A 25,569-nucleotide genomic window follows, 5' to 3' on the forward strand; every position below is an offset into this window, starting at 1 on the left:
GTCCCGGTTGGCCATAATTTTTTTATTCATTAATTCTTCATTCATTCAATTTTAACACATTTTAACAATTATTTTCATCATTCATTTAGTTTTTCATTTAATTTTAAGTTAAAAACATCATTTTACCGTTTTAACGGCATGTACCATTTTTATTTCTCGTTTAATATCATCATTCCACCACAGCAACACTGAGCCGCTGTTTAGCTCAGTAAGAAGAGATTGGAATTTGAAGCACGAGCGCTGTTCCCGTGCGAGTTCGAATCCGGCTTGACCAATATTTTTTTTTCATTCATTCAATTTTAACACATCACTTTAATAATTATTTTCATCATCATCATTAATTTAACATTTTTATTTTATTTAATCATCAATTTACCAATTTTATGTCATTTAATCATCATTTCGAGTCCCACAATAGTGTGAAGTGCCTTCGCCTTCACACGCAATTTCTCCAGAAATTGCCAATTCTAGTTTAAGTTGAGTTTGAAGCGTGGAAAGAGCTCCGGCGCATGTTTCAAATACTTTAAATGGGAGCAAACCAAAAATCTTATTTTCGACAAAATCTGAATGAAAGCATTTTCTTAAGTTTTTCCTTTTGACTCTGACTGTATTAATGATCGTGTCTGTATTTTTTCTTCGTTATTTTGGGCGGAACTTTGTTTCCAACAACCTGTTTGACACGGACATTGTTGACGGCAGGCGCGTTCGTGCCCTATGTGTGGCATCCAAAGCAAGCTCCCTTGATGGTTGTCATCATATGACGATTTTTGTCTCTGTCAGAGGTAATTTTGTGATTCTTAATTCTAGTGCTCTTTTAACTTTGTATTAACCTATTCAGAACTGATGAAAATGCGCCATTGTGTACTATCAAGTCGTTTAGAAAACGCAGGCTTTTTTCTTCTTTTATTTGCTTCAAATCTGCACGTCAACTTGACAAAACCAAAATGTAAATTGAGAATGTATAAATCTTTTGACACACCAACTTATTTCGTTTTAATCTCATTTATTTCTCAATGATCTTTTCGCATTCATGTTTTTTTTACGTGAGCTAAATTGTGCATATTCATACGTGTTCAACCCAATGAGTGAATCTGTTGACATCTTTCTTTCTCTAGATGCTCTCTGTTTGGTTTCGAAAAAGCACCCTCACTGCCCAGAAGGTAGATATTTGTGATCATACGTCTTTGATTTGGTTATGACCAGGGTGAATTTGAAATGTAAGTCCAATTTCTCCCTGGATATCTTTTCTCAGCTGTCGCACGTGGCTCGCCGCCCACCACAATGTTGGCCGTCGTCACTTCTCAAGTTTACTGACGCTGGATCAGGCCATCAACATGCCAGCCTGGCCTCCTTAGCACGGTGTGGACTTTCCCGGGACGAATATTGTCCCGGTGTGTGTGCTTTTACTCTTTCTTCGGGGACACCATTTCATGCGGTGGCTTTTCCAAAGCCCAGGAATCGATATTTCCACTCATGTGTTGTGAGGCTGAAGAAGCGACAACAGCCCGAAGCTCCTCCTAGAGAGCTGGACCTGCTGCGCTATGACATGAAGGACTTGTGGAAGAGCCCCAAAGCGGCTCTGTGGCTAGGCTTTGCGGGACTGATCCCCTTTGTTGCCCCTCCTCTGGCCATGGGCGTGACTGAAAGTTACATTCCCGACTTTGCCTACGCTCAATTGGCCTACGGCGTCTCCGTCGTTTCTTTCCTGGGCGGCGCTCGCTGGGGGTACGCCCTCCCCGAGAGCAGCCCGGCCAAACCCGACTGGATCAACTTGAGCAACAGTGTGGTTCCTTCACTCTTGGCCTGGGTTACCATGCTCCTGGCTGAGAGCATTGTTCCTGCAATGACTATGGTTATTATGGCGCTGGGAATCTCACTTCACTACGATCTGTCTCTGCTGCCCACTTACCCGAGCTGGTTTAAAGCCCTACGCGCCGTCTTGAGCCTCGTGGCCTTTTTTTCCCTCCTCGGCACACTCGTTGCACGTGGAATGTACCCGGAGAAAACCTTTTTTTCAGAGTGAGAAACAGTCTCGTCGCACAAGACGTTTAGATGTTTATGCAAAAAGATGGTCATTGTCGAGTTCAAAGAGAAACGGCACTCCAATGTGAATGAATGAAATAAACGATCAACCAAAATCACTGAGCTTCAAGAGTTTTTCAACAGCCCGTTTTCAATTTCAGAGCATTGAAGTCAACAACTTTGCCACCGTTCCGCCTGCAACGGATGGATGGATGGATGGATCAGACAACTCGGGAAGAGTGACATCAATGAGGTAAAGGACATTATGTAAGATGCAATCTGGCGTAATCACTTCTTAAAGCTCAAGTGCACCCTGTAATAACGTTCAGCTTCGTTAGAACTTTATTCATCCCACAGCGAGGGAATTCACTTGTCACAGCAGCGCATAGGAGTGCAAGAATAAAACGAGTGCCAAAATTTCAAAAAGGGTAAATAACAAGACAAGGACAACATTGATTGATATTCATGTATTTATTTTTGGACGTAAACATCTGCCAAATAAGGGAGAGAAAGGCAAACTCGTGTAGGGGGAAAAAATACTTTAGGCACAATGATTTTCGAGACAGTCCTGAATGATGACAAACAACAAACACGCAGCATTTGACGAGAGGAAATTGCAATCCAAAATAACGTTCTAAACTCAGCCGTGCTTTGCCTGGAGTCTGAGTTGGAACCACAACTGAATAGCAACCCAGAATTTGAGAAATATTGGTGACAATATGACCAAAGTCGATTTGCGCCCACTCAATCGTCGGCTCTTGTCCTACTTCTGTATACCGAGGCCCGAGCGCATGTATTCGTACACCACGTAGCTGATACTGACAGCTGGCAGCACCTTCATGAAGTTGGGCAAGATGCCGCGGTAAAGTCCAAAGAATCCTTCTTTCTCCAAAATCTTTTTCACCATCTCTTTCATCTGCAATTGTCGAGCACCCTCCACAGAAGCTGCATGAGCAAAAGTCATCAGTTGACGCCTGAGTCAATTGTGAGACCGTACGAAGAGTTAGTTGACGTTACCTTGAGCCTGCATCCTGGTACGGACCAGAGCCAAGGGGTAACTGGCCAGCTGGCCACAAGTACTGGAGAGGGTGCCGCAGCCCAGCAGCACCAGCACACCCGGGTTGGCTGTGTCTTTGCCGTAGCGGGACAACCACAAGTTCTTCAAGCTCTAGTGAGAAAATGGTGGGTGAGAAGAAGGTTGTCAAAAACAAGGGCCGCTGTGATGTGTGCTGGGGTGGCTCACCTCATAAACGGCCAGATCGATCCCAGCGTACGGAATGATGCCCAGGATATTAGGAACATAGCCCTTGTAGAATGCCTTCACGCCTTCTCTTTTGAAGATTTGTTTGGCGCAGTCCGCCATTCCCGAGTATTGCCCCGTCTTCCTCAGGGTTAGCCTGGTCTTCATCACCTAAAAGGACAAAGTTGAAAAAAAGATGCATCCCAAAATCCATCCGTCCATCCGTCCATCCGTCCATCCATTCCACCTTCCGAGCCGCCGCATTCCACTTCAGACAAAATCAAACGGATCGTAAAAGGGGCAAACAACGGCCCGGTTGTATTGAAAATTTAAATCCAGTGCAAACAATATGACGGAGCGCACCTCCATAGGGTAGATGGCCGTTTGGGCCGTTGCTCCAGCAAGCGATCCCGCAATGAATCTCTCGTGCGTCTTGATCTTGCCCGGTTCGCTGGACAGCATCTTCTTGTACTAGTCGGACACAATATAAGAAGAGAAATGGATGGGTTTGGACAGACACACTGAAAAAGCCCAAAGCAAAGACTCCTTTTTGGCTGAACCGACCCCATTAGGCTCGGTGCAAAATAGACACAATGCCCCAAGAAGACCCATTTCTGGCTGCACCTGTCCGTAAGTACTAAATTCTCTGTGTGACAGGGATTCATTACCTTTTCGTAGGCCATGAATTTAATGGCGGTTTCTGGGGCGATCTTGAGGACGTTAATACCATTTCCTCGCCATAAAGACGCCAAGCCTCCTTCCTTCAACATTTGCTTGAAACCATCCACCAGGTTGATGTTGTTGCTCTTTGACGCATGGACCTGCACATCAAGAGTCATGGATGAAAGGGTTAGGGTGGTGCGATGGCCGTGATCCAACGTGCGGTGCGCTGCGGTGCGCTGCGGACACACCTGCATGAAGACCTTCATTCTGTCCAGGGGGGCGGTACCCGTACGGGAGACTGCCCCCGCCATGGCCCCCGCAGACAGCTGCTTCCACCACAAACCTGTCGTCTTCTCCTCTTCTGTAAATTCATCTGGGATGGTCAGGCTGTCGCCTATGTCCAGCACCTGAACGTGAGAATTGAAGACATTTCTCCAGAGTTTGACATATCAAATATTTCAAGGGACAGACGTAGTTGCTGCCGCTGAGGTCAAATGACAAGCGTGCAAGTTGAAGAACCTACCATATCCACCTCCAGCTCATAAATGGCCCCATCATCATCATCATAAAAGTCGAGAAAAAAATGTTGCTGCTGCTGCCGCCGCCGAGGCTGCAGCAGAGCCATTGCCGTCTCAAAAGGTAAAAAAAGTTGTTTTTCTGGATGGCTAAAAGGAGCTTGCGCTTCTTCTCAAAGAAAGAAATGCCCACTCTCGCCGTGAGTGAGAGTGAATGCCTTTGCATGCTATTGCTTGGCGCTTCAACCTTTGCTTCTTGACTGACTTTCTCTCTCTTGTTCTTTCCCAATCCCCTTGATGACCTAATCCCTCAGGCCAGATTTAAATTGCCAAGATTAGCAAGCACACTTTTATTTACAGTCGCGTCATCGAACAGCGGCAGCCAAGCTCGGAGCTTAAGACATCGATGACAACTGGCTGTGCGATAGATGATTCAAAGCCTATTTGCTAGGGGGACGCACGTATTGCTGAACGTTAGAAAACCGTTGGAGACATACCGTAGTGTGTTTCCAATATTGGACAACCTCCTCAAGGTTGGTGGCTGTGGTCAACAGGAAATGTTTCCTCCATTCATTCCAGTCCACAGTCATGGTGCCATCGACGTCAATACTGTGCAAAAGTACCAGTTCCACATTTGCAATTCAAAAGAAATAGGATCAATTGGAATGTCTTTGACATTGTCTGCTTCTTAGTGGCGAGTGAACGGGAGTCTTAAAAGACAATCTCATCTGTCCACGTGTGTGTTAATTTGGAGAAATGCACTCGCATGACTACTTCCCCAATGTCGGTCTGATACATCCTGAAAAAATACCTCTGAAGAATCTTCTCCGCTTCGTCCTTGCCGATGTCCAGCCCGATGTCTGCCAGGGACTGCTTGATCTCCATGCAGTCAATTTGACCTGTCCAGACAAAAAGTCAAGCCTGCAGCCAAATGACGCCGTTTTTACCGTGCGTGATAGCCCAAATTTTACCATCATTGTTTTTGTCTAAGCTCTTGAAGGTCAGCTGTAACTTCTTCTCGTGTTCCTTCAGGTACTTGGAGAATTCGTTGAAGTCGAGTCCTTCGTCTTGGTCCTGGTCTCCGGAGGAAATGATTTTCTTAAAGGAACAGAAGATATGATTGGTCCAAGGTAGTACTTGAAACAAATCGGAAACTTCAGAAGTCGAGAAATCGTCGCAACATGAAGACGTCGATATACGTCATATTGTTCTATAGCCCCACCTAGTGGCGACAATAAATCTCAGCTTGTACTCTACAGCATCAAGGCCGTTGAAGGAATCCAAGTTTCAAATGTGTCTGAAGGCGTTGCTGATGCTCTATTTTGTGACGTGCAAAGCGCCTGGTGCCGCAAATTCCCACCACGGCCCATGACAACATTTCTGACTTGAGCACTGTGAGCAGGTCAAGACTAGCAAGCATAAAGTAACTTGATGTGGACTTTTACAGCCCGCTTCACGAAATGAATTGGTGGATAAGAAATTTCTCTCCGACCTACTGTCTGCACTCAAACTTCCGAGCAGTATGTCAATGCAATGCAATCCTCCCTCCTTCCCTCCCTTAGCGTCTGCAGTCAACGAGTGCTGTGTTGTGCATTTATGACAGCTTATCAATCCAATTGCTACCTGAGCCGCTCCTTTCCTGGTACGGATGCCCATCGCAGCCAGGCCTGCCTTCAGTTCCGACACATCCACTTTCCCATCCTTGTTTGCGTCGAGTTTGGCAAACAGCTCCTCGTATATTTGGGGGGTCTCCGCCGAGCACTGACACTCCGTTAAAAACATGTTTCCAACGATTTGCTCGAGAAACGGAAACAATCTTCAGCTTTGGCAGCTACGGTAGCAAATACACTCCTGTGGTCGCCGCTTCTGGTTTCGGTTCCGTGTAAGTTCGGATGGATCGGATTTCCGCAATGTCGCGCGCCGAACCGATGTTTGCATGAAGTAGTTCATCAAATTGTTGTTGTTTTTAGGAATGAGCGTGTGCGTGCGTGCGTGCGTGTGTGTGTGAGCGAGAGGTGGTCAGGAGACTTTAGACAGACCTCTTTTTACGGACGCACAGGAGGCAGGCAGGCAGGCAGAGACACACCCTTCCTTCAGTATTATCTGCGCCCTTACATATTGCACACTGCTGGGTGGGTGGAAAGGGGTGGGGGGGGGGGGGGGGGGAGCGAGAGTCCTATTTCTGTTGCTATTTGAATACAAAGGCGCATTTACATCACTCCAAAATATTCAAATGAGTTTCAAGAAGTCCACCTCCTTTTCCGGTCGGACATATTTGTAGTTTTTTATTAGTAAACATAATCCTAATCATATCTCTCCTCGTCCATTGGCTATAGGGCCAGCCTTGAGTATACTGTAATTTGAGAAATCCTGACTTGATAACTCCACTCCACATATTGTTATTTTCAAATAATGACATAATCTGGATGGCTAAACGATTCACAAAATTAGCTGGAAAATAAATCAAGTCGAAATAAAATGTAAATCCGTTTTATTTGTGTTCCAATTTCGCGGACCACCTGCAATTCAGCCACAGACCACAAGAGGGCCCCGGAGCGCCTGATCTAAATGTATGTGACTTGTAACCGCAAGTGTCGACATTTTGGAGGAGAGTAACTTTATTTTATTTTGAAAGGTAAACTAGGAAGCGCTCGCTCGGTGTGAAGCTTTTCTCCTCCTGGCGTCTGTCGAGAGCGGCGGCGCGCTGAGAGCGAGCCGAGCGGAGCAGCAGCTTCCCCATCCTCCCTCGCTCCCTCCCTCCCACAACACATCAATGTGGTGATTAGCTCTCTGCACAATGGACGTCGGACGACATTAAACATCTATTTGAAGACTATCGAGCCCGTGGATGGATTTAATGATGATGAAAAAGAAGAAATTCAAATTTAAGGTGGATTTTGAGCTGGACGAGCTTTCGTCGGTTCCATTTGTCAATGGAGTCCTTTTCTGTAAAGTCAGACTCCTGGACGGCGGATTCTCCGAGGAGTCTTCGAGGTGAGCGTCATTCTTGCTGCTGCTGCCGCTGCTTGCTGAGCGCGGCTTCGGGCGGAGTGGACTTGTTTGGATTTACACGAGACGTTGCCCAATTCAATCAAATGTTCGCGATACCAACTGGTTTGTCGATCCAATGGAAACGGCTTCCTGGCGAAAGCCTTAAATGTAAATATGCAAGATGTAGGTAGGCGTTATGTAAGTGCTTAACCCTCTCCTGGCAGAAGCAAAACTAACCATAGCACAATCCATCATAGAAAAATGGTTCTCAACAAGCACCCATCCATCCCGACATTGATGCACTTAACGCACGCACACAAACGCTTCTTTTGTAGCATATCATTAGCACAATTGACAATACAATGACTTATCATTTTTTTCATTTATTGCAGACTGTTAATATTGATTCTAATTGAAAAAAAAACACTTTCCATACATTATTGGATTCAATTTTTTTTTCTTAAAAAAACATGAGTCTTCACTGAGAGTCAAATGGTTAGCATATCATTATCAGAATATCTGGGGAAAATATTGAGCTTCACACAGCCCTAGCTCTGGCCTTCTTGTTCGCATGTGTACAATATTAAGATCTAAGAAGAGCAGGTATGAATAGTTGATGGAATATTTCTACGGATAACGTGCACTTGCTCCAAATTTGACTTCACGACCATATCTTTGTGCTTTTGTCACACAGGGAAGCGGTCCAAGCCAATAGTGTACGGTGGAGGAAGAGGTTCTCTTTCCCCTGTAAAATGAATGCCAGTGCTGGGACTGGTGTACTGGACCCCTGCGTGTGCCGCGTGTCAGTCAGAAAGGTACTGGATTTATGGAGGGAGGGAAGGAGCGCTGCTCTCAAGTGGAAAGTGCACAAATATATATGAATATGTGTTTCTCTTTGGATAGGAGCTGAAGGGGGGGAAAGCATATGCAAAGGTAAACTAATAGTGGCAATGAAAGCATCGAGTTATTTAGCCCGCCAAATGACTTTGGTCCTCCTGCCTGCAGCTGGGTTTTGCAGATCTGAATTTATCAGAGTTTGCCGGCTCGGGAAGCACCACCCGCAGGTGTCTGCTGGAGGGTTACGATACCAAAAATACTCGGCAAGATAACTCCATTCTTAAGGTAAGGTTGATGGTGTCCGGCTGGCTTGTTGGACAAAGCATCATTTCTCTCTTCAAAATGTCAACATCTCTTCCTATTTGTCGTCTCGCCGCCGCCGCCGACCTGACGTGAAGTGTAACATTTTTGGGGGTTGCAGGTTATCATCAGTACCCAGCTTATGTCAGGAGACCCCTGTTTTAAAACGTAAGTCTCTTTTTTGCCATCGTGAATCTTGCAAGCTGCGTCCTAAAGAAGCGTTTGATGAAATGTGCCTGAGCCAAGAGCGCAAGCAAGCAAGCAAGCATTTACTGCAGCCAATAGTCAACTCGGGTCCATTTAGCACAGCATTTGGAATGTCTTGGTCACCGTGCGTTAAAAGCTCTGTCGTCATCATCAGCCCACCTTCCACAGCCACGGTATTTGGCGTCCAAGGTGACGGAGAGAGCCTGCTGGAGGAGAGAAGGGGAGGCGACTCGCAAAAGAACTCTTGCGGTGGGTGAGCCAAATGGTGCCCGCCGCAATGGCACTATTTCTTGCAAAAAAGGCCGCCGACTCAATGATTGACATTTTTCAAACTTTGCAGCCTACACAGAGAGCCGAGACGTCAAGTGTTCCGTGGACGATCCCGGCGGCTCTGGCCACTCGCGGACTTCCAGCTACGCCAGCCAACAGTCGAAACTCTCAGGTAAAAGAAAAATTCTCCTTGACATTATCTCAATATTGCAAATCTGATTTGCTAGCTAGCACGCACGCATGTCCAAGCAGAGGAGATTGTTGCGCCGCTCCATTTCAGGCTACAGTACGGGCCATTCGCGCTCATCCAGCATGTCCGACTACAGTCACCGTCGGAACCATTCGGTGGGAAGTGCCTCGACGGGCGTGGGCAGCATCCCGGAACCAAGTGAGGACAGAGAGTCCAGAACGTGTCCCGCTCTGCCTGAACATCCGCCGTCCGCCACCGACTCTAGCGTGACTTCTCCGGTCCGAAGCGCCTCGTCCTGCGAGCGGCTGAACAGGTTACCTTTGACCTTTTCCTTGACTGCTAGCAAGCGCTAACTCGCTGTAGCCTACAGATATGTACTGCATCTATGGACCGCTTGAGCACTTCTGCCTTCAAATAATAATGTCTGATAGAGTGTAGCAGCGTGCAAGAAACCAAAGCTAGCCTGACAGATTTGCTTTCATGAAATGATGACGTGCTGTCTCAGCAGCACTATTTCATGCTAAAAATACTGTTGACTCCCAAACCAGCCAACTCACCACAGCCTGGCCAAATGTTTTACTGGAAGAATAGAAAGAGGCATTGTATGTAAAAGGGAGCGAGCGAGCGTCCCACGCAATTGATGTGTCAAAGCAGGGAAATGACTCGGGCCTATTTGGTTGGCAGGCATCCGGTCAAGCAAGACTCCATGGAGTCTCAGCTCAAGAGAATGGACGATACTCGAGTGGATGCTGACGACGTGGTGGAAAAAATCCTCCAAAGCCAAGACTTCACACCTGACCATCTCGACTCGAGTACGGAAGGTAAGGAACGTGCAGCAACAGGATTGCCTTTTTTTTCCCCCTCTGGCTCAATTTGCATCCATAGCAAGCACAAAGTCAGCTGACTTACTAAAGAAAGCCGCCTCCCTCGCCTTGTTTCCTTTCAGAGGAGGGCTTACGGCTCTTTGTCGGGCCTGGAGGAAGTACAGCTCTCGGAAGCCATCACCTTCCTACCAGGTTAGCCGTTATCGCTCAGTCCAGAATCAGCTCCCAAAAATACCTTCTTAATCAATTCCAAAAATCCGTTCTGTGTGGTCAAGCCGTTATGTTTACAAAGGGATTGAACAGAAGCTAAGCGTGGAAGAATTGTGACAAGTTGGATGGCTTGGCCTGAGGAGATTTGACTTTGTCTTCTTGTGTCTCATCCCACTGCAGGGTTGGTGCAGGCGCATACGAGCAAGTGGTGATCAAGCGTTAAACTGGATTAGCAGAGGCAGAGGCAGGGTGGTGACCATATCAGTCTTCTTTCTGCCATACTATATTGCCGATCTTGTATTTGGTGCACAGCGAGTGGCAGACGTCACATGAGCACCTCGTGTTCTTACTTACAAGCGAACACTTGCGTCATTCGGCCCGACCCCACTTTATATGTGGCATCATCCATATGGTTTTGTGTGAGTGTGTTGATGATTACTATTAAGAATTAGTCTTGTTAAGGGCTGCCTATGTTCATGACATTTCACACACGTTTCCCCAGTCGTCATCTCATTGTTGGACCAGACCCCTGGGAACAATGGGAACTGGGGCGAGAGGAAGATAATGCCATGCGTTTTCATTTGGGTTTTTTTAAATTCCCTCTCGTGCTGTTGACGATTGTGCATTGAAGCTTCTGCTGCTGCTGTTGTTGTAAACACTCTGAAAATGGATCGAATATTTTACTATAAAGATCGAGTGGTGGGCTTGAACCACTGGTCCTTGACCTAGGACCTGTTTGCCATGGGGGTGGCATAAAGCCCCAGACAGACATCTGAGCTCCTGGGATCATTGGAAACAGTTTTTTTTTTTTTCCCGCAGTGTCATGTATTTTAAAGCCGCTGGCTCGCGAGCTGGCTCACTTGCTGGCTGGGTCACTCGCGCTTGTTACCGGTAATGATGTTCTTGAGCCTATGCATACATAGTACAAATGGCAATTTAACAAGTGAGAAAAAAATACTCACGTAGTCACTTCCTATGGAGGTCATATCCGAGTGTAGTGTTTACAGTATTGAGCGTGATGATCTATTTCTTTTCAGATTAGATTTGGTGTACTTTCTTCTCAGTAGCCCGCTGAAGGAGCAGTCCACAAAATCCCGTATACGACGGCTGAATGGCTATTTTTTTATGTCAGTGTTGGGCATCATTTTAATGTCGTGTTGAAAATGCCAAGAGAAGATTGTGTTTGATGTGCGTCCTTTCCAAAACATGTCTTCGACTCCCTCATTTGTGTACCTGTGAGGCTGCCAAAGGTACGTCACGAGGGTGGCTAATTAACATGTTGTTGCAAACATGGTTGCTTGCTTCCTTCCTCTCTTCTGTGAAGTTGTCGTCTCTATTCAAATGTGACTTGGATTTGAATGTGGTGATGTAGTGCGCTGTTTAAACTTCCTCCCAGCGAAACCCTGTTCCAGTTCGAGAAAAAAGGTGCAAATCTCAACGTCATCTCGTTCTAGCGAGGACAAAATGACTTTTCAGCGAACGGGATGCCATTGATAGTTGTTTTTAATGTTCAGACATACTGCCGAAGAGAATCAAGTTCTTTTCAAACGACGCGTACCTTACACTGTCGAATAAAAGCGGAAAAAAAAAGGTTGTGGCGTACAACTTTATTTCTTCTTCTTACATCCTCGTCTCTCATCCGAAACCTAATGCGTCGATGATCCGAATGCGTGGCCGCTGACTAATAATCCCCCGCCGCCCAGTCTTCCTCTCGCACGTAGCCGCTCTCTACGTAGCCGCTGTCGAGCAGATCATTAGGACCTTCGTCTCGGAGGTCTACAAACACAGCGTGACCGCCCAGCACACCGTGTGAAAACAAGGTCAACGTGTTCAGATAGAGGGGGGGGGGGGGCAACGGTACCTCGTTCCTGACTGCAGATAATGACGGCAGAGCGCGGGCCATTCATCTTGATTTGGGGATCGTCTAGGATGACTTGAGTGAGATTTGCCACACTTGCACTCATTTCACGTAAGTTGGGGCAGCGATTCCACAGTAAAAGTAGGGGAACAGACACGTGCCTGAGGAAGAGGGAACCAATTGGCTTCTGTTTGCTTGACCTACCTACAATGTAGGACATTGCTGGGGACACCTGTGTAATGTGTGACACCACGGTTCTTGATTATTTGTCCAGAAGATCTCTCCTCCTCCTCCTCCTTGTTCTTGCTTGCCTTTCTCCCCTGGATTTGCCTCCTCCTGATCCCCTTGGGTTGGATCAGTTTTAACATGAGAGATACTGACAAACCTGCTTTTGGCCATCATAAGGCCAGCAAAGCAGAGTTCTTGAAATAACTTGTTAACTGAAGGAAAGGAGAGGATTGTTGGGAGTCCGAGCTGCCTGTGCGTCAGTGACTCTTACCCGTCGTCATCTTTTCCAGCCATTCATTTTTCATCTTTTCCGCCCAGTACAGCAATTCGCTGACCAGGGTCTTGCGCAGAATGTTGTGGTCACGCAGACTGGGATAAGTTACATTATAAACCTAATCAAGAAACACATTGACGCCGTGTTGCTGGAGCAAATTGTAGCATGAAACCTTCTCGTCTACTCACCTGCAAATATGGGAATGCGTCTTCTGCATTGTCACTTAACGTGTCCGCTGAGGCGGCGGCGAGCCTGTCAAAGACAGCAATCTGGGTGCAGAAGCCAATCGTCTGCTCTTGGCCCGGGGGAGCTTGTCCTACACCGCTGAACTTGGCTTGATAGCCAAACTTTGAGCATACATTCTGGGACCTGGAAACAAACCCCCATTTCGGCTCTTCAAGTAGTGGCCTCACAATTACTAGCAGGGCACGTCATTCACTGGTGGCTGAGAAAAACCACGGACGAGGCACTGACGGTCGGCGTCATCGATGGACACGGAAATAAAGAAATCACTTACTTACCAGGATTGGAACTCCTCTCTGCTCCACTCAAACTTGTGGTCACTGTGCCTGAAAGCTGACGTTAAAGTAAAAAGCTGGTTGAACTCGGAATTTGGTGTGCTGATGATCACTGTTTGCGGAGCCATGTATCCAAAGAGCACCTCACAAAAGCGCTTCAAATCATCGAGAGGGAGGTGCTCAATACTGTACTCGTCCAGGGAGGGACGAAGGAAGGACGGCAGGATGGAAGGAAAAAAGTGAAGGAATGAACAAAATGAGCAGTTAGCTAGCTACATTGTGTCCAAAACGCCTTACAGCTCAATGGCGGTCGCTAAATCAAATCCTCTGAAGCGAGCATCTTTTTGTGTGAGACAGCCCTGGTATAGCTGCACGCACAGTTGATTCCAAGTTGGCCGCAGATAGTCACTTGCTAGAGGAGCCAGTCCGTGCCTGCACAAGGTCATCATTGACGTCACCAAACGGAGACGCAAGCGTTTGGCTATAGTGACACGATCATCTGACAACACTTTGTTCAAATATCTGAGTGCGTCTTATTTTGTCACTTGTCAAATGCTGTCCGTCCGCGTCCAGCCCCTTTTAGGTGCACACTTACATCTTTTTTCTCAGCTTGTGGCCGTTGAGGTCAACTCCGACCAACAATTCAATGTGACGATGAAAGCGGAGCTTTTGGAGAAGGCCGCACTCAGCACAACCCAAGTCCACCACCTACACGAAAGAAGGAAAGGTAGAAAAGATGCGCTATATGCTGTTATCGTGGAAATTCAATTCAATTCGACAACAATCGCGATTAGGCAACTCTGAATTCATTACGAGCAGCAGGTGCTGGCCGAAATCTCACCTTTTGGGGCTTATTCCTCCTGACAAAGTCAATGACAAACTCATGTCTCTGCCTGTGAAGCGACGGTTTGAACCACGGATTCATTTTGCCTCGCCGTTTTGGAAGATTGATTCATCGATTTGACTTCCTTCCAGCTACAGCTACCGGATTAGAAAATGTTATTGGCTCTCCTAACGCCAGATGGCGATGTTGGCTCTGGATGAGCTGGTTTTCGTTTTGGAAAACAGATCAAATCAAATGATATTTCACCAGTTGGTGGAATGAAGAAACATTGATTTTAGCGACCGCGAACTACGTCAAATAGGACGTCAGGAAAAAAAAAGTCCAGCCAACCATCCAATTTCGGAGTGACTGCGTTGCCGGGCGGCCATATCGAGACACAACTTTGACGGTTTGTCTGCTAAACGTCAGCGATGGAGTTACTTTGCTTAAAATATCATCCATTCAATCAAAAAGATTTTGTGTCAAAAACATTACAAACACCAAATACTGGGGAATTCATTTATTCTCAGAAATACGCATTGGGTGTGCAAAACCCAAGTGACATTTCAAAGCATTAAATTCATCCTGAGAAAGACACATTTGACAGGAACAAAGGCACTCACTCGTTATTGTTCATGTTCAGACTCGGGAGGCTTCCTACTTGGTACAATGACTAGAAATGTACTTTATATGGACGGGTTGCCCAAGCGAGCGAGCGAGGGAGGAAGGAAGGAAGGCAGGGAGGGAGGGAAGGAAGGAAGGAAGGAAGGAAGGAAGGAAGGAAGGAAGGAAGGAAGGAAGGAAGGAAGGAAGGAAGGAAGGAAGGAAGGAAGGAAGGAAGGAAGGAAGGAAGGAAGGATAGTCACTGCCAAAATCATAAACGTACCTTCCGGACATGCAGTGACACGTTTCCTTTTTACGCTTATAATAACCTAAGACTTGGCGGAGAAGCCTTACAGGAGCCTTACAATCACCTCGAGAAGGTACTAACAGATGAAAGAAAGGATAAGGTGCCATCGCAACTGGCGGAGAAGATGGATCCAAACATGGAGGGGATGATGCCGATGACATCATATGACAGACAGCAGGCTGCGGAGATAAAAGGGATACGCTTACACAACACAACATCTCAATGCCATGCTTTTGTGAGTCGCTCGTGTCCCATATGTCTGTCTGTATTTACTCCACCACTTACCTTACTGATCCACACTTCTCTTGCCTCTGTAAATGACTGCAAGAACATAGATTTGATTGAGATTGGTCTCGAAATAGCAAAAGCCCGAGGAGGGCATATACTGTATGATTTCCGATTTGACACTAACCTGTGCCAATATCAGTTTCGGTGCAAGTGACTGAAAGACGAGAGATAATAGACAATCAGCCCAAATGTTTGGTCTTTCTGCGTTGAAATTCTGCCATGACTTTGAGCCCCCTGTATACCTGAATAAACCCTCTGCGTGCAAAAGGAGACTTTGCTTGCTTCTGCCGTCAGCGGAGCAACCACCAGGTGATAAGCGTCTCCGCATTGGACGTCTGCAATATCGCAGCTGCTCTCTCCCGCAGACGTCGTACAGTTGTAGGAGTTGTTGCTGCCCGTGAGTTGGCCCACGTGACGGTGCTCTGCGCCGGCGGTGCGCCAGTGCAGCCGCAAAGTGTTGCCAGACGTCTTGTACACCCTCACGCCCGACGGACAGCATGCACCTGGCAGACAGACGAGCAGCGAGGGCGTGAGCGGCAATGGTATGTACCTATCTGAACCTAGCTGCGATCACAAAGCGGAGTACCGGTGACTCACTGGAGGAGAAGCCCTGATAGGTGCAGTTGACACTGCGTCCGCTGTGCCTGCTGAAAGCCTCCATGGTGACCGTGTAGTTTGTGCCACAAGTGATGCAGCCCATCAGACAGTGGTTGTCCTGGGTGTGGCAGCTTGCGTGACCGCGCGGCGATGTCAACGATATCAGAAAGGTGGAAGCGCCTTTAGCGTCAGACCACGACACATTGGTCATGGCCTGAGTCACCTGGTGCACAGCGGGACTGGCCGCCGGACAACACGGGTCTGTGGAACGAAGTACGCCTCCGGTCAAATCAGCCCGTTGAGCGGCACTTTTTCTTTTTCATCCTTCCTTCACCTGTTTCCAGCGTTTCCGAGTAGCTGGGTAAACTGTGTCCGACGGCGCCGGCGGCGACGGCGCTGACCTCGTAGATGGAGCCGCAGGGCAGACCTGTGATGTCACAGCTGCTTCCGCTAGCGGTGCAGGTGTGCACGCCATCGTCTCCCACAGCGCTCACGCTGTAATTGGCGGCACGATTGGTCGCCGTCCAACTGACGCTGACGCAGGAAGAGTTCTTCGGAACCAGACGGATATCGGTGGGCGCGCAGGGGGCTGGCCGACAACGAGAAAGGTAGGATACCCAGAAGTGATTGTTTTCAAACATTGACTACATTTAGGTCTCATCATATACGTAGATATATATACGTATATACATCCATTTTTAGGAGGAGGGCTTCCTGAAACTACAAACCGTTCCAAGTAGACGTAACCAGAAGTCACCGGGTCACGGGTGCATTGAATCTTCATTCTCGGATTGCGCATATGTAGGCTCTTGCCTGTGTGAGTTTTGCATTTGGGATTACAGCCGCTCTTCTTACCTGTGTCTTTGGTGTGAGTTGTGCACTTGGGATTACAGCCGCTCAAGTCGTTGCAGGGTGTCACCAGCACACTGTAGGTACTGTCACAGCTCAGGTCAGAGAGGGCGCACACCGGCGCCGTGTCGTTGCACAGGATGACTCGCCAAAGATCCGCCGCCCGAGTCTCGTACAGATCTGCTCCCCGAGACGCCGTCCACGTGATCTCCAGAGTGTCCGTACTCACCGGGGAGACGGACACGTCCTCTGGACAACAGGGCACTGACAAAGACCAAAGGGCTTGAGCCAAAGAGCGAGAGACCGACGGACCGACAGGACAGGACAGGACAGGACAGGACAGCCGAGCTTCCACTCACGGGTGGTGTGGTTGATACGAGGGCCCGGAGGACTGGAGCCGGCGTGGTTGTAGGCAAACACGTACATGTGGAACATGTAGCCACATTGGCAGCGGTAGATGCAGCTGTGGCTGGTCGTGTTGCAAGTCTCCTCGCCGCCGTCGCCCGTCTTCACGTAGGCCGTGTAGTTCTCGGCGTAGGGCTCCGGAGCCCAGGACAGAGTGCAGTTTCCTTCCGTGGACTCCACCAAAGATAAAGATTTGGGTGGGCAGGGGACTGGCAAGTAAGAAGGTTCAAAACGTTTTCAATAGTTGGTGACAAAGGGAAAATGTGGCAACTCACAGGTAATGAAGTCCACAGGACTCGAAGGGTAGCCGGGTCCCGCGTCGTTGGATGCCGTCACCTGGATAACGTGCGCCTCTCCGCACGTGACTGGCGAGAGGACGCAAGGGCTGGATGAGGCGCTACAAGTGAGGTTCTGGCTGCTCATCACACGGTACTCAACGCTGCCGTAAAGTTCCCGCTTTATTTCCCAGGACACGGACAGCGCAGCTTGCTCGCCCACGGCCGCCACGGAGACTTTGACGGAATCGGGTGTCGGAGGTCCTGGAAACGAAAGACGTGCGGCGATCAGACTGTCGACGACGTACGGGAGCGAAGGTAGCAGAGCAAAGTCCTTCCTTACGTGTCGTCTGGTTGACGTACAAACTGGCCTCTCCCTTTCGTTGTTCCGCATCCCAGCCGTAGCCCATGATGGTGAAGAGGGTGCCGGCGTCAAGTCCGGACACTGTCAGATCGGTGCCGCTGGTGTTCTGTTTGACGGTGGTGTTGGAGAAATCGTCGTACAGGATGACGGTGTACTGGACGGCACCGTCCAACGGGTCCCAGGATATCAAAATGCTGTCGTTACTGGGAGAAGAAGTGATGGGCTGAAGAGGGGGCAAAACTGTGAAGGACAGAGAGAGACAGAGAGAGAGAATAAAAGCTGGCTCAAATGGTGTGCAGCGAACTGCTTCCGAGGCACGTATTCTGATTGCGTTTGGCTTTTGGGCCTCGGGCTACTCACGCAGCCGACAACTGAACTGGGTGATAACACTGCTGCTCGTGGATGAGCTGTGGTCCCTTGAGACTGCAGATGCTTTGTGAGAGCTCAGCTAAAGTTACCGGGTGGGCCCCTCCCGGGTGGGCCCCTCCCTGCCCGCCTGTCATATTTCTACTACGATGTATCAGGTGAGCGCGATCAGACAATAGAGATGAGAAACGGGGTGTGACGTGACGTGACCTGACTCTTTTTGTTTGACGTGGAATATCGGCTTCCCACCCACACACTGGGAAAAGCGTACCTGTCATTCCGGTCACGGAGGGAGACGGCTGGCTGCGACCTCCGTCGTTCGCCGCCATGATGCTCAACGTATACTCGGTGTAGGGCGTGAGGGAAATGATCTCAGCTGGGGAGGAGGAAATTGCGTCCTCCCTCAAAAAACCCGCTGAATTCTGGACACGTACAATGTAATGAGTGGCTCCTGTAACCGAGTTAAACTCAACCATTAACGTTTGGCTATCCTTTGGCTTGACTGTCTGGATGGGATCCATCACCTCGGGAGCTGAAATAGGACAAACACTTTCATTAGGTTGGGGCATTTCCTTTCATCGTGAGCATTTTAGGAAGCACATGCCTTTTGCTTCCAATGATCACAATTATACAGGCAGGCAAAAGAAAAAAAACACACGTGCTCATCTGACCTGTTAATGACCGTACTGTTGTAATGTTCAGCGGGTCTTGGTTAACATCCAAAGCTTGAAGAGTGAAGACATAGATGTTGTTGGGGGCCAGAGAGTTGACGGTGCCCATCACTGTGTTTCCACCAAATTGGACAAAAGCAATGACATCTTGCGAGCCATCTAGGGACACGCTGATCAGGTAGGAGCTGGCTCCGGGATAGCCGTCCCATCGGAGAGTTACGCTCCTGGATGTCTCTGCGAACACCGATGCTGTGAACGCTGAGAGACGGCGAGAGACAGCGTGAGAGAGAGAGAAGGACAAACAAGTTTGCCAAAATGCCACGCAGCAGTATTTATTGTATTGTAAGACGCACTTTATGTTGTTTCATATCATTGATGCTACGTACAGCGATGCCAAAAGAAAGATTTAGGTTAAAAAAAGAATCAAATCCCATACCCGTTTCAGCTGACACCTGTAAATTCCAATGAGAAAAATCAATTTTTCAACCAATTGATGTTAACATCTCTAAGTACATAATTCTCGTCTTGGGGTTTTGACCTTTTTATCAACATGTTTAGGGAACAAAAAGACATTTTCTTACCTGTGTGTATATACACACCAAGATGAAAGCAACCAAAGCTTTCAGTGCACCCATTCTTCCAAATGACTTTTTTCTGTTCCCACCTATCTTATCACTCTCAGTCTGAACGGTTTCACCCTTTTTTGAAAACGAATCTGTCACCAAGACACGCCTTTTTAGCATGCTGTCCAATCATAGCAAAGCAGAAACATGACAAAGAAACAGACTGTACCTGCTATAATAATAATAGTAATAATATGATTACAATTTTGATACTATGACGACTGCTACTACTAATGATTATATTAATGGTAATAATAATACTAATTATTATTATTACCATTGTTATTATTATTATTATTATTATTATCATTATTATTACAGCAGGTACAGTTTGTTTGATGGAAAACAATGACGGGCTCTGGCGACCCCTAACGGGACAAGCCAAAAGGAAGTGGGGGAAGAATGTCTAATAACAAGTTGATCCGAATGCTATGCATCATGAACTATTAATATGGACATCAGTAGAACAAAGCAAAATTCTATATACATAATATGTCAAAGGCCGTTTTCTCTCCCTGAGGGGCCGCGAGCCTGAAACCGGAAGTCGTCATGTTTACTCGCACCAGGCCAAAAAATCGGACCGAATTTTTGAAGACGGAACCATGATCTGGATGTTCCTAAACACTTTTGCCATGTATTTGCATTCTTTATCTGGTTGAAAAAACAAGAACGCTATGAAAGCTTTGAAAATACGTTCCCATTTCAACGTTTTCAATATTTCTTCATTTATCTTTAGAACCCCCGGCATTTTTCAATTATTACTAGTGTTTATTCATTCATGTTTCTATCGGTAATGACATTGTAAATTGCATTTGGTAAATAAAGTTATTATTTGAAAAAAAAAAAAAAAAAAAAAACACCAGAGCAGACAGGAAAGGGCGCAGAAGAGGAGGGGAAGTCAAGATGGCAACTGGTCCAGAGAACGGACTGAAAAGAATAGTTTGGAAAAGTAAGTTCGCTATCGTCGTCTGTCGTTTGTGGTTTCATGAAACAATAGAAGTCAGTGACTTTGTGCCGTAGAACTGTCGGCCAAGCACTACTTGCTTCCGTTGTGACGGAATGACAGTTGTCGTCAACTTTCACGGCGATGTGAAAACGCAGAAGCAATTTCGACTCCTGGCCGATTTACGTGCTTATTTGACTTGATGGTTGGTAAGAGCAGTCCGATTTTGCAATCCGAAACTGGGTCAACGCTTTTTAGTTTGAAGCCACACCTCGTCTTCTCGCTCTCGGTTAAAAAGGCAGAATAACAATGTCAGTGTCCGGTGACACTCTAATGTCTTGTCTGATCAAGCACCTCATAATCTTTTGAAATGATGAAGCATGTCCAGATATTTTGAAAGAAATGAAACGATGCATTGTTTTCTTGCAAACAGCCTCCCTCACATTTACTTGTTTATACAGGAATTAAAGAAACAATTATTGAGGATTGCAGAAAATCACAAGTATGGAAGGTAAGCAACTTTTCGCTTTGCCTTGGTTTTGTTTTGCTAACTTACTGCTTCAAGTCAACATTCTCACTCCATGATTGAGTTTGTCCTTTTTTTCTGCCATTGAAAGTATTGTTAATCTCATGAGGATTTCATCAACCTGTCCATTTTCTCTGCAGATATTGATTCTGGACCAGTTCACTACCAAGCTCCTGTCATCGTGCTGCAAAATGTCCGATCTGATGTCAGAGAAAATAACAAGTAGGTTATCCTTTTCCTTGAACAGTGTGCACTAGGGTTCATTTGAAATGCAGTATGTGCAGATAAATGGATGTTTGTTCTTTAGTTGTGGAGGACCTTCACAAAGTAAGAGAACCTGTTTTGGAAATGAAGGCCATCTATTTTATGACACCAACAGCGCAGGTATACCGTGACTTCTTCTTCATCTCCAACACTGTTTTCTAATGACCTTTTTCCCCCCTTCTTCTTTTACAGTCTGTGGAAGCCTTTATTGCCGACTTCAAGCCTAAACCGAAATACAAATCGGCATATGTTTATTTCACTGACTGTAAGTAACACCGATGACGGTCACATCATTAACGAGGAGAAAAAAATGGTTAGGGCTCGTCACGATACATAACGTGTGGTCACAGCCCTACTAAAGATGATCAGATTTTGAGTGATTTTGAGACAATGCAAGCGAATAAGAGAGCTGTATCCCACAGACTGCCCTGATGACCTTTTCAACGATATGAAGCTGTACTGTGCAAAGTACATTCGGATTTGCAAAGAAATCAATATTTCCTTCATGCCACATGAAGCGCAGGTATGTTATGTCGAAGAGCTTTCGTGCCTTTTCTTCGTTTTGCTGTCAGGTTTGAACTCCTCTCTTTTAAAAGGCGCACTTCAAAAGATTTTCATGAGATCTGGTGTGGATTAGTTCTGAATTGAAAACAAACAAACCAACCCCAAAAAAACCATATCTCAAAACGTGGATTCTTTTCAGGTGTTCACTTGTGCTAATCCGGGAGCCTTTCACAGCATCTACAGTCCCAACAGTCAGGACAAAAAAAAGACACTGGAGACCCTTGCGGACCAGCTGGTCACCCTCTGCGCCACGTTGGATGAGTACCCAGGGGTCCGATACAAAAGGTACACAGAGGAGAATGAATGTTTTGACTCGGATGACGCACCTTAGCCTCAAGCGTGAACCTGCTTTCCGTGGGAAAAGCACAATTTGATACGGAAGCTTTAGAAAGAAAAACAATAGGTTCTTCTTTTTCATTTCATTTCCCCCACTAGAGACACCAACATGGAGTGCGCTAAGATTCTCGCAGAGTTGGTGGACAACAAACTGTCCAGATACTATCAGATGGATGACAGCAGTAAGAAAAAGGTCAGACATCTGTTGACGGAGAAAACAAAGCTTTAGTTTGGGAAATTGTCATCACGGAACAGGCTGCTACAATGGCGTCACCTCATTTCAGAAGGTCAGATGGAAACTTGACCCAATTTGACCTTACCACCAGGACAAGACTCAGGCCCAGCTGCTGATAGTGGAAAGAGGCTTTGACCCCGTCAGCCCTATCCTCCATGAGCTTACCTACCAGGCCATGGCCTACGACCTCATCGATATCCACGACGACACGTACAAGTAATGTACCCTTGCTATTTTCAAAATATGATGCACAAGATATGTCTTGTGATTTCGATTTACGTGTCAGGTACAAGTCTAAAGATGGCTCCGAGAAGCAGGCTGCGCTGAATGAGGACGACATGCTTTGGGTTAAGCTGAGGCACAAGCACATTGCTGAGGTGTCCGAGTAAGTCTGACAAATAAAGAGGGAGGGAGGGAGGGAGGGCCATTTACACATCTATTGTAGCATTCATTATGTTTGTAAACCAGACTCATCCCCAAGATGCTAAAGGAAATATCTGCTAGCAAGAAACAACCCGACGGGAAGGTACTTTTTTTTACTTATCTAGAGCACTGAATAAGCCAAGTCCATCTGAGTGTGAAAATGAAAACCGTACGGTACTGTACTTCCATGACAGTTTTTTGATTGTAAATGTGTTTCCTTGTTCATTGAATTTCAGATCACCATCAGCAATTTGGCCCAAATGATGAAAAAGATGCCATCATTCCGTAAACAGCTGACACAGGTAGGTTGCGCTGGTGCCTTTGCACATCTCAGGGTGACATCATCCACGATCGGACGGACGGACGGCTGGCTGGATGTCTGGCTGGATGTCTGGCTGGATGGATGGCTGGATGGCTGGCTGGCTGGCTATGTTTAAAGAAGCCTCAGCTCACTTCAACCCTCAACCATAGTTCAAGTGTTGTTTGGAAAGCAAACCTGAGCGCTTTTGATTGTTCCTTTCTCTCTTCTGGCTGGCGCTTAGTAAATAGCTTTCATTGTACATTGCTTCCACTTAATAAGTCTTCCAATTGTTTGATCTGTGTTCCTAGGAAGCTGTTCACCTGCAGTTAGCTGAAGATTGTATGACGCATTTCTCTGAGAAGCTCTGCAAAGCCGAGCAGGTCTGTCCGAGCTTGCCCTGTCGGTGAAATCTCTGGGATCTTTTCTTTTTGGATCTCATCTGAGGGGCACATTTCTTTCTTTCTGATAGGACCTCGCCGTGGGCTCGGACGTGGATGGGGTGAAAGTGAAGGATCCCATGCGGACGCTGTTGCCAGTGCTGCTCCACCCGTACACCACCTATGACAAGATCAGAGCTGTGCTGCTTTACATCTTCAGCGTCAACGGTACACCAAAAGATGAAATTTTGCCTCGTTTTGTGGATTCAAAAACAGAGTGACACAAGAATGAATGAATGCGAGAGGCTTTTCGTACAGTAGGCGGAATGCTCCCGTCAGGTTAGCCCAAGGCTTCGTGCAAAATGCTCTGCTTACTTACCAAGTGGATGGAGAAGAAGACCTGGATGACTGAGAACTGTCATTTCGGCTCTCGTATTTTCATCACGTACAATTGATTTCATTTTGCATTAGGTGAAGATGGAGGCCGCTCGATGGAATTTATCATCCGTTTTGTGTTTGTCGCCAGGAACGACAGAGGAGAATTTGAACAAACTCATCCAACACGTGAAAATTGAAGAGGAAAAAGAAGTGATCCTAAACTGGAAAGAGCTCGGAGTCCCCGTCATCACATCTGTGCGTGGAGAATCCAAACGGATTGTTGACCAGGCTAAATTGGCCATCAACTGGAATGCTCTACTTGTGATTGCAGCCCAGTTTGTTCTCCCGCAAAGCTACCAGACGGGACCGCTCTCAGCATGAGATTTATAATCTTTCCAGGTGGACTCCGCTCATAAAAGATGTCATGGAGGTGAGGAAGAAACGCCAAGGAAGTCATTTTTGTGCAGTTGACCAAACGGTGTTATATTTGCTAGAGTAATGAAGGCTGGATGTTCCCCGAGCGTGGTTAGGGTATGATCGTGTTTGCCATTTGATTTGGATCATCTTTCAACAACTCCCAACGTTCTTTTCAGGATGCTGTGGAGAACAAACTGGACACTCGGGAATGGCCACACCAGTCTGAGTGTCCGACTGCTTGGAATGGTTCGGGTGCTGTCAGGTGGCTTGGATTAGAGCACTGCACTGCATTGCATTGCACTGCACCGCACTGCACTCTTTTCTTTCCTTTCTGCATTTTGCAGCGCCTATGATACCTTTTCATTGTCTTTGCAGCGCACGTCAGAAGCACAAATCCAGCTCTCAGGACGAACGTCGGACGGGCTCGCGCCTCATCGTCTTTGTGGTAGGAGGAATGGCTTACTCTGAGATGCGCTGTGCCTATGAGGTGACGCAGGCTGTCAAATCGTGTCAGGTCATCGTAGGTGCGCACGCCACGCATTTAGTCTTTGATTTTTCTCCTATTGCGTTATTGACGTGGCTCTTCTGTTTGAACTCTAGGATCTTCCCACATTTGGACCCCAACCGGTCTACTGGATGACATCAAGGTCCTAAGCAAACATCCTATGCAGACTTTCAAAATCGAGGAGAGGAGCAATGACTAAAATGTTAGCCAACTAACAGGACTCCCTACCCATATTATCAGTAGTGCACTCACCAAATCGGGGGACATGAAGGGAATGTATTTGGTTTTTTGTATTTGGTCTTTTCCATTGGAGTAGATTTCCATCGTGGCTTTGCTTTGAGAAACTAAATTGTATCGTTGGATGTGAGCATTAGGATCTTTATCGAAACACGTGAATTCGCATCGCCCGGTCCCGGGAAATAAGATACTGGTAACTTAATCTTGTATAAGTTGGAACGGTAGAAGACATTAGCGCTTAATTCATTGAAGCTGCAACATCTCGTTTGGAAGCACTGAACCTCACTCTGCTCGTGGAAACTTGGTCATCCTTCTTTGTAAACATCATTTGTGTCTTTTCAACAATTCTGTTTTTTTTAATTGAACAACTGACTAATAAATGGATGAAGTGGTTCAATTTATGCATGTTTTCTGTTTGTATCCAAGTAATAGCTCTCTGACTGTAACAATGTGAACTTTTTTAATGGCCTTTTTGTACAGCTCTTGGACCTTTTTAGATAGTATTCCTAATTCCGGTTTGTAAAAAGCAAGTACATTCGAGCAAATTTCTATCTCTATAAACTGTAACGCTTGGAGTGTATGGAAATATGTTCTAGTTACAGATACACTTAAAAACTTTGAAAGCCTTAGAAAGGGCGTCTCGCTCAATCAATACATTTTTTTATTATTATTCATTCATTTTTATTTTATCATGTCTTTGTACCACTGGAATGATTGTCATGTCCATTTTGGATTCAATCCTTTT

At 46.6% G+C, this 25,569-nt stretch overlaps 5 protein-coding genes and 1 long non-coding RNA gene across 17 annotated transcripts; 3 read left to right on the forward strand and 3 right to left on the reverse strand.

Moving 5' to 3' along the window:
• Positions 1-477: 477 nt before the first annotated feature.
• LOC147047723 (EEIG family member 2-like) lies at positions 478-11,845 on the forward strand. Of its 7 annotated transcripts, XM_085927514.1 has the most exons (16): positions 478-782; positions 1,116-1,217; positions 2,184-2,275; positions 5,293-5,388; positions 5,473-5,570; positions 7,076-7,434; positions 8,126-8,246; positions 8,335-8,364; positions 8,437-8,553; positions 8,690-8,736; positions 8,930-9,024; positions 9,116-9,217; positions 9,326-9,548; positions 9,920-10,056; positions 10,182-10,251; positions 10,450-11,845. In XM_085927514.1, exons 6-16 carry the CDS (start codon positions 7,289-7,291, stop codon positions 10,490-10,492), a joined length of 1,131 nt encoding a protein of 376 aa, XP_085783640.1. In that variant the 5' UTR covers positions 478-782; positions 1,116-1,217; positions 2,184-2,275; positions 5,293-5,388; positions 5,473-5,570; positions 7,076-7,288; the 3' UTR covers positions 10,493-11,845. The 7 variants fall into 7 exon arrangements, with proteins under 7 accessions (XP_085783640.1, XP_085783642.1, XP_085783637.1 ...); XM_085927511.1 differs by lacking the exons at positions 478-782; positions 1,116-1,217 and adding an exon at positions 1,265-1,359; XM_085927512.1 differs by lacking the exons at positions 478-782; positions 1,116-1,217 and adding an exon at positions 1,270-1,391.
• LOC147047724 (mitochondrial adenyl nucleotide antiporter SLC25A24-like) lies at positions 2,490-6,513 on the reverse strand. Its single transcript, XM_085927507.1, has 10 exons — positions 6,064-6,513; positions 5,412-5,538; positions 5,252-5,339; positions 4,938-5,049; positions 4,174-4,332; positions 3,931-4,083; positions 3,626-3,733; positions 3,266-3,433; positions 3,040-3,190; positions 2,490-2,967 (listed from the first exon to the last, which is right to left on the reverse strand). Exons 1-10 carry the CDS (start codon positions 6,220-6,222, stop codon positions 2,786-2,788), a joined length of 1,407 nt encoding a protein of 468 aa, XP_085783633.1. The 5' UTR covers positions 6,223-6,513; the 3' UTR covers positions 2,490-2,785.
• henmt1 (HEN methyltransferase 1) lies at positions 11,755-14,276 on the reverse strand. Its single transcript, XM_085927508.1, has 9 exons — positions 13,989-14,276; positions 13,743-13,855; positions 13,445-13,579; positions 13,151-13,333; positions 12,818-12,998; positions 12,627-12,747; positions 12,360-12,471; positions 12,131-12,288; positions 11,755-12,045 (listed from the first exon to the last, which is right to left on the reverse strand). The coding sequence occupies exons 1-9, from the start codon at positions 14,070-14,072 to the stop codon at positions 11,951-11,953; spliced, it is 1,182 nt and encodes a 393-aa protein (XP_085783634.1). The 5' UTR covers positions 14,073-14,276; the 3' UTR covers positions 11,755-11,950.
• Positions 13,632-18,772, forward strand: LOC147047726 (uncharacterized). Of its 5 annotated transcripts, none has more exons than XR_015067907.1 (7): positions 13,632-13,874; positions 15,534-15,710; positions 15,777-16,038; positions 16,110-16,373; positions 16,468-17,422; positions 17,470-17,612; positions 17,694-18,772. It is a non-coding gene; the product is annotated as an uncharacterized LOC147047726 (long non-coding RNA). The 5 variants fall into 5 exon arrangements; XR_015067908.1 differs by lacking the exon at positions 13,632-13,874 and adding an exon at positions 14,762-15,477; XR_015067909.1 differs by lacking the exon at positions 13,632-13,874 and adding an exon at positions 14,762-15,115.
• Positions 14,563-19,369, reverse strand: LOC147047727 (fibronectin type III domain-containing protein 7-like). The gene is made up of 14 exons (XM_085927506.1): positions 19,277-19,369; positions 19,132-19,147; positions 18,696-18,953; positions 18,296-18,556; positions 17,638-17,898; positions 17,295-17,558; positions 16,974-17,228; positions 16,621-16,878; positions 16,100-16,354; positions 15,766-16,026; positions 15,411-15,671; positions 15,293-15,322; positions 15,166-15,201; positions 14,563-15,059 (listed from the first exon to the last, which is right to left on the reverse strand). Exons 1-13 carry the CDS (start codon positions 19,328-19,330, stop codon positions 15,167-15,169), a joined length of 2,469 nt encoding a protein of 822 aa, XP_085783632.1. The 5' UTR covers positions 19,331-19,369; the 3' UTR covers positions 14,563-15,059; position 15,166.
• A 386-nt stretch (positions 19,370-19,755) lies between these two features.
• Positions 19,756-25,225, forward strand: stxbp3 (syntaxin binding protein 3). 2 transcript variants are annotated; one of them, XM_085928772.1, is made up of 19 exons: positions 19,756-20,267; positions 20,723-20,772; positions 20,928-21,009; positions 21,095-21,171; positions 21,244-21,316; positions 21,474-21,574; positions 21,755-21,900; positions 22,051-22,144; positions 22,278-22,402; positions 22,473-22,571; positions 22,655-22,712; positions 22,846-22,911; positions 23,219-23,290; positions 23,380-23,515; positions 23,814-23,920; positions 23,997-24,095; positions 24,259-24,344; positions 24,458-24,527; positions 24,683-25,225. In XM_085928772.1, exons 1-19 carry the CDS (start codon positions 20,222-20,224, stop codon positions 24,734-24,736), a joined length of 1,641 nt encoding a protein of 546 aa, XP_085784898.1. In that variant the 5' UTR covers positions 19,756-20,221; the 3' UTR covers positions 24,737-25,225. The 2 variants fall into 2 exon arrangements, with proteins under 2 accessions (XP_085784898.1, XP_085784897.1); XM_085928771.1 differs by having other exon boundaries at positions 19,833-20,267; positions 24,458-24,606.
• Positions 25,226-25,569: the final 344 nt, after the last annotated feature.

The sequence above is a fragment of the Syngnathus leptorhynchus genome, chromosome 13 (genome assembly GCF_054491065.1).
Source record: "Syngnathus leptorhynchus isolate UIUO chromosome 13, UIUO_Slep, whole genome shotgun sequence".
In the NCBI taxonomy this organism is placed as follows: domain Eukaryota; kingdom Metazoa; phylum Chordata; class Actinopteri; order Syngnathiformes; family Syngnathidae; genus Syngnathus; species Syngnathus leptorhynchus.

Coding starts and splice junctions, on each gene's coding strand:
- henmt1 (XM_085927508.1), bottom strand. CDS start 14,072: ATGAATCCGTGGTTCAAACCGTCGCTTCACAGGCAGAGACATGAGTTT. Junction 12,472..12,626: donor GCTGGAAAAGATGACGACGG/GTAAGAGTCACT, acceptor ATCCAACCCAAG/GGGATCAGGAGGAGGCAAAT. Junction 12,046..12,130: donor TATCTGCAGTCAGGAACGAG/GTACCGTTGCCC, acceptor CTGTGTTTGTAG/ACCTCCGAGACGAAGGTCCT.
- stxbp3 (XM_085928771.1), top strand. CDS start 20,222: ATGGCAACTGGTCCAGAGAACGGACTGAAAAGAATAGTTTGGAAAA. Junction 22,572..22,654: donor CACATTGCTGAGGTGTCCGA/GTAAGTCTGACA, acceptor TTTGTAAACCAG/ACTCATCCCCAAGATGCTAA. Junction 23,291..23,379: donor AGCTCTGCAAAGCCGAGCAG/GTCTGTCCGAGC, acceptor TCTTTCTGATAG/GACCTCGCCGTGGGCTCGGA.
- LOC147047724 (XM_085927507.1), bottom strand. CDS start 6,222: ATGTTTTTAACGGAGTGTCAGTGCTCGGCGGAGACCCCCCAAATATAC. Junction 3,434..3,625: donor CGGCCATCTACCCTATGGAG/GTGCGCTCCGTC, acceptor TTGTCCTTTTAG/GTGATGAAGACCAGGCTAAC. Junction 2,968..3,039: donor TACCAGGATGCAGGCTCAAG/GTAACGTCAACT, acceptor TTGCTCATGCAG/CTTCTGTGGAGGGTGCTCGA.
- LOC147047723 (XM_085927514.1), top strand. CDS start 7,289: ATGGATTTAATGATGATGAAAAAGAAGAAATTCAAATTTAAGGTGGAT. Junction 8,365..8,436: donor GGGGGAAAGCATATGCAAAG/GTAAACTAATAG, acceptor TCCTGCCTGCAG/CTGGGTTTTGCAGATCTGAA. Junction 10,057..10,181: donor TCTCGACTCGAGTACGGAAG/GTAAGGAACGTG, acceptor GTTTCCTTTCAG/AGGAGGGCTTACGGCTCTTT.
- LOC147047727 (XM_085927506.1), bottom strand. CDS start 19,330: ATGGGTGCACTGAAAGCTTTGGTTGCTTTCATCTTGGTGTGTATATAC. Junction 17,559..17,637: donor GTACGTCAACCAGACGACAC/GTAAGGAAGGAC, acceptor TTTCGTTTCCAG/GACCTCCGACACCCGATTCC. Junction 16,027..16,099: donor CTCGGAAACGCTGGAAACAG/GTGAAGGAAGGA, acceptor TTCGTTCCACAG/ACCCGTGTTGTCCGGCGGCC.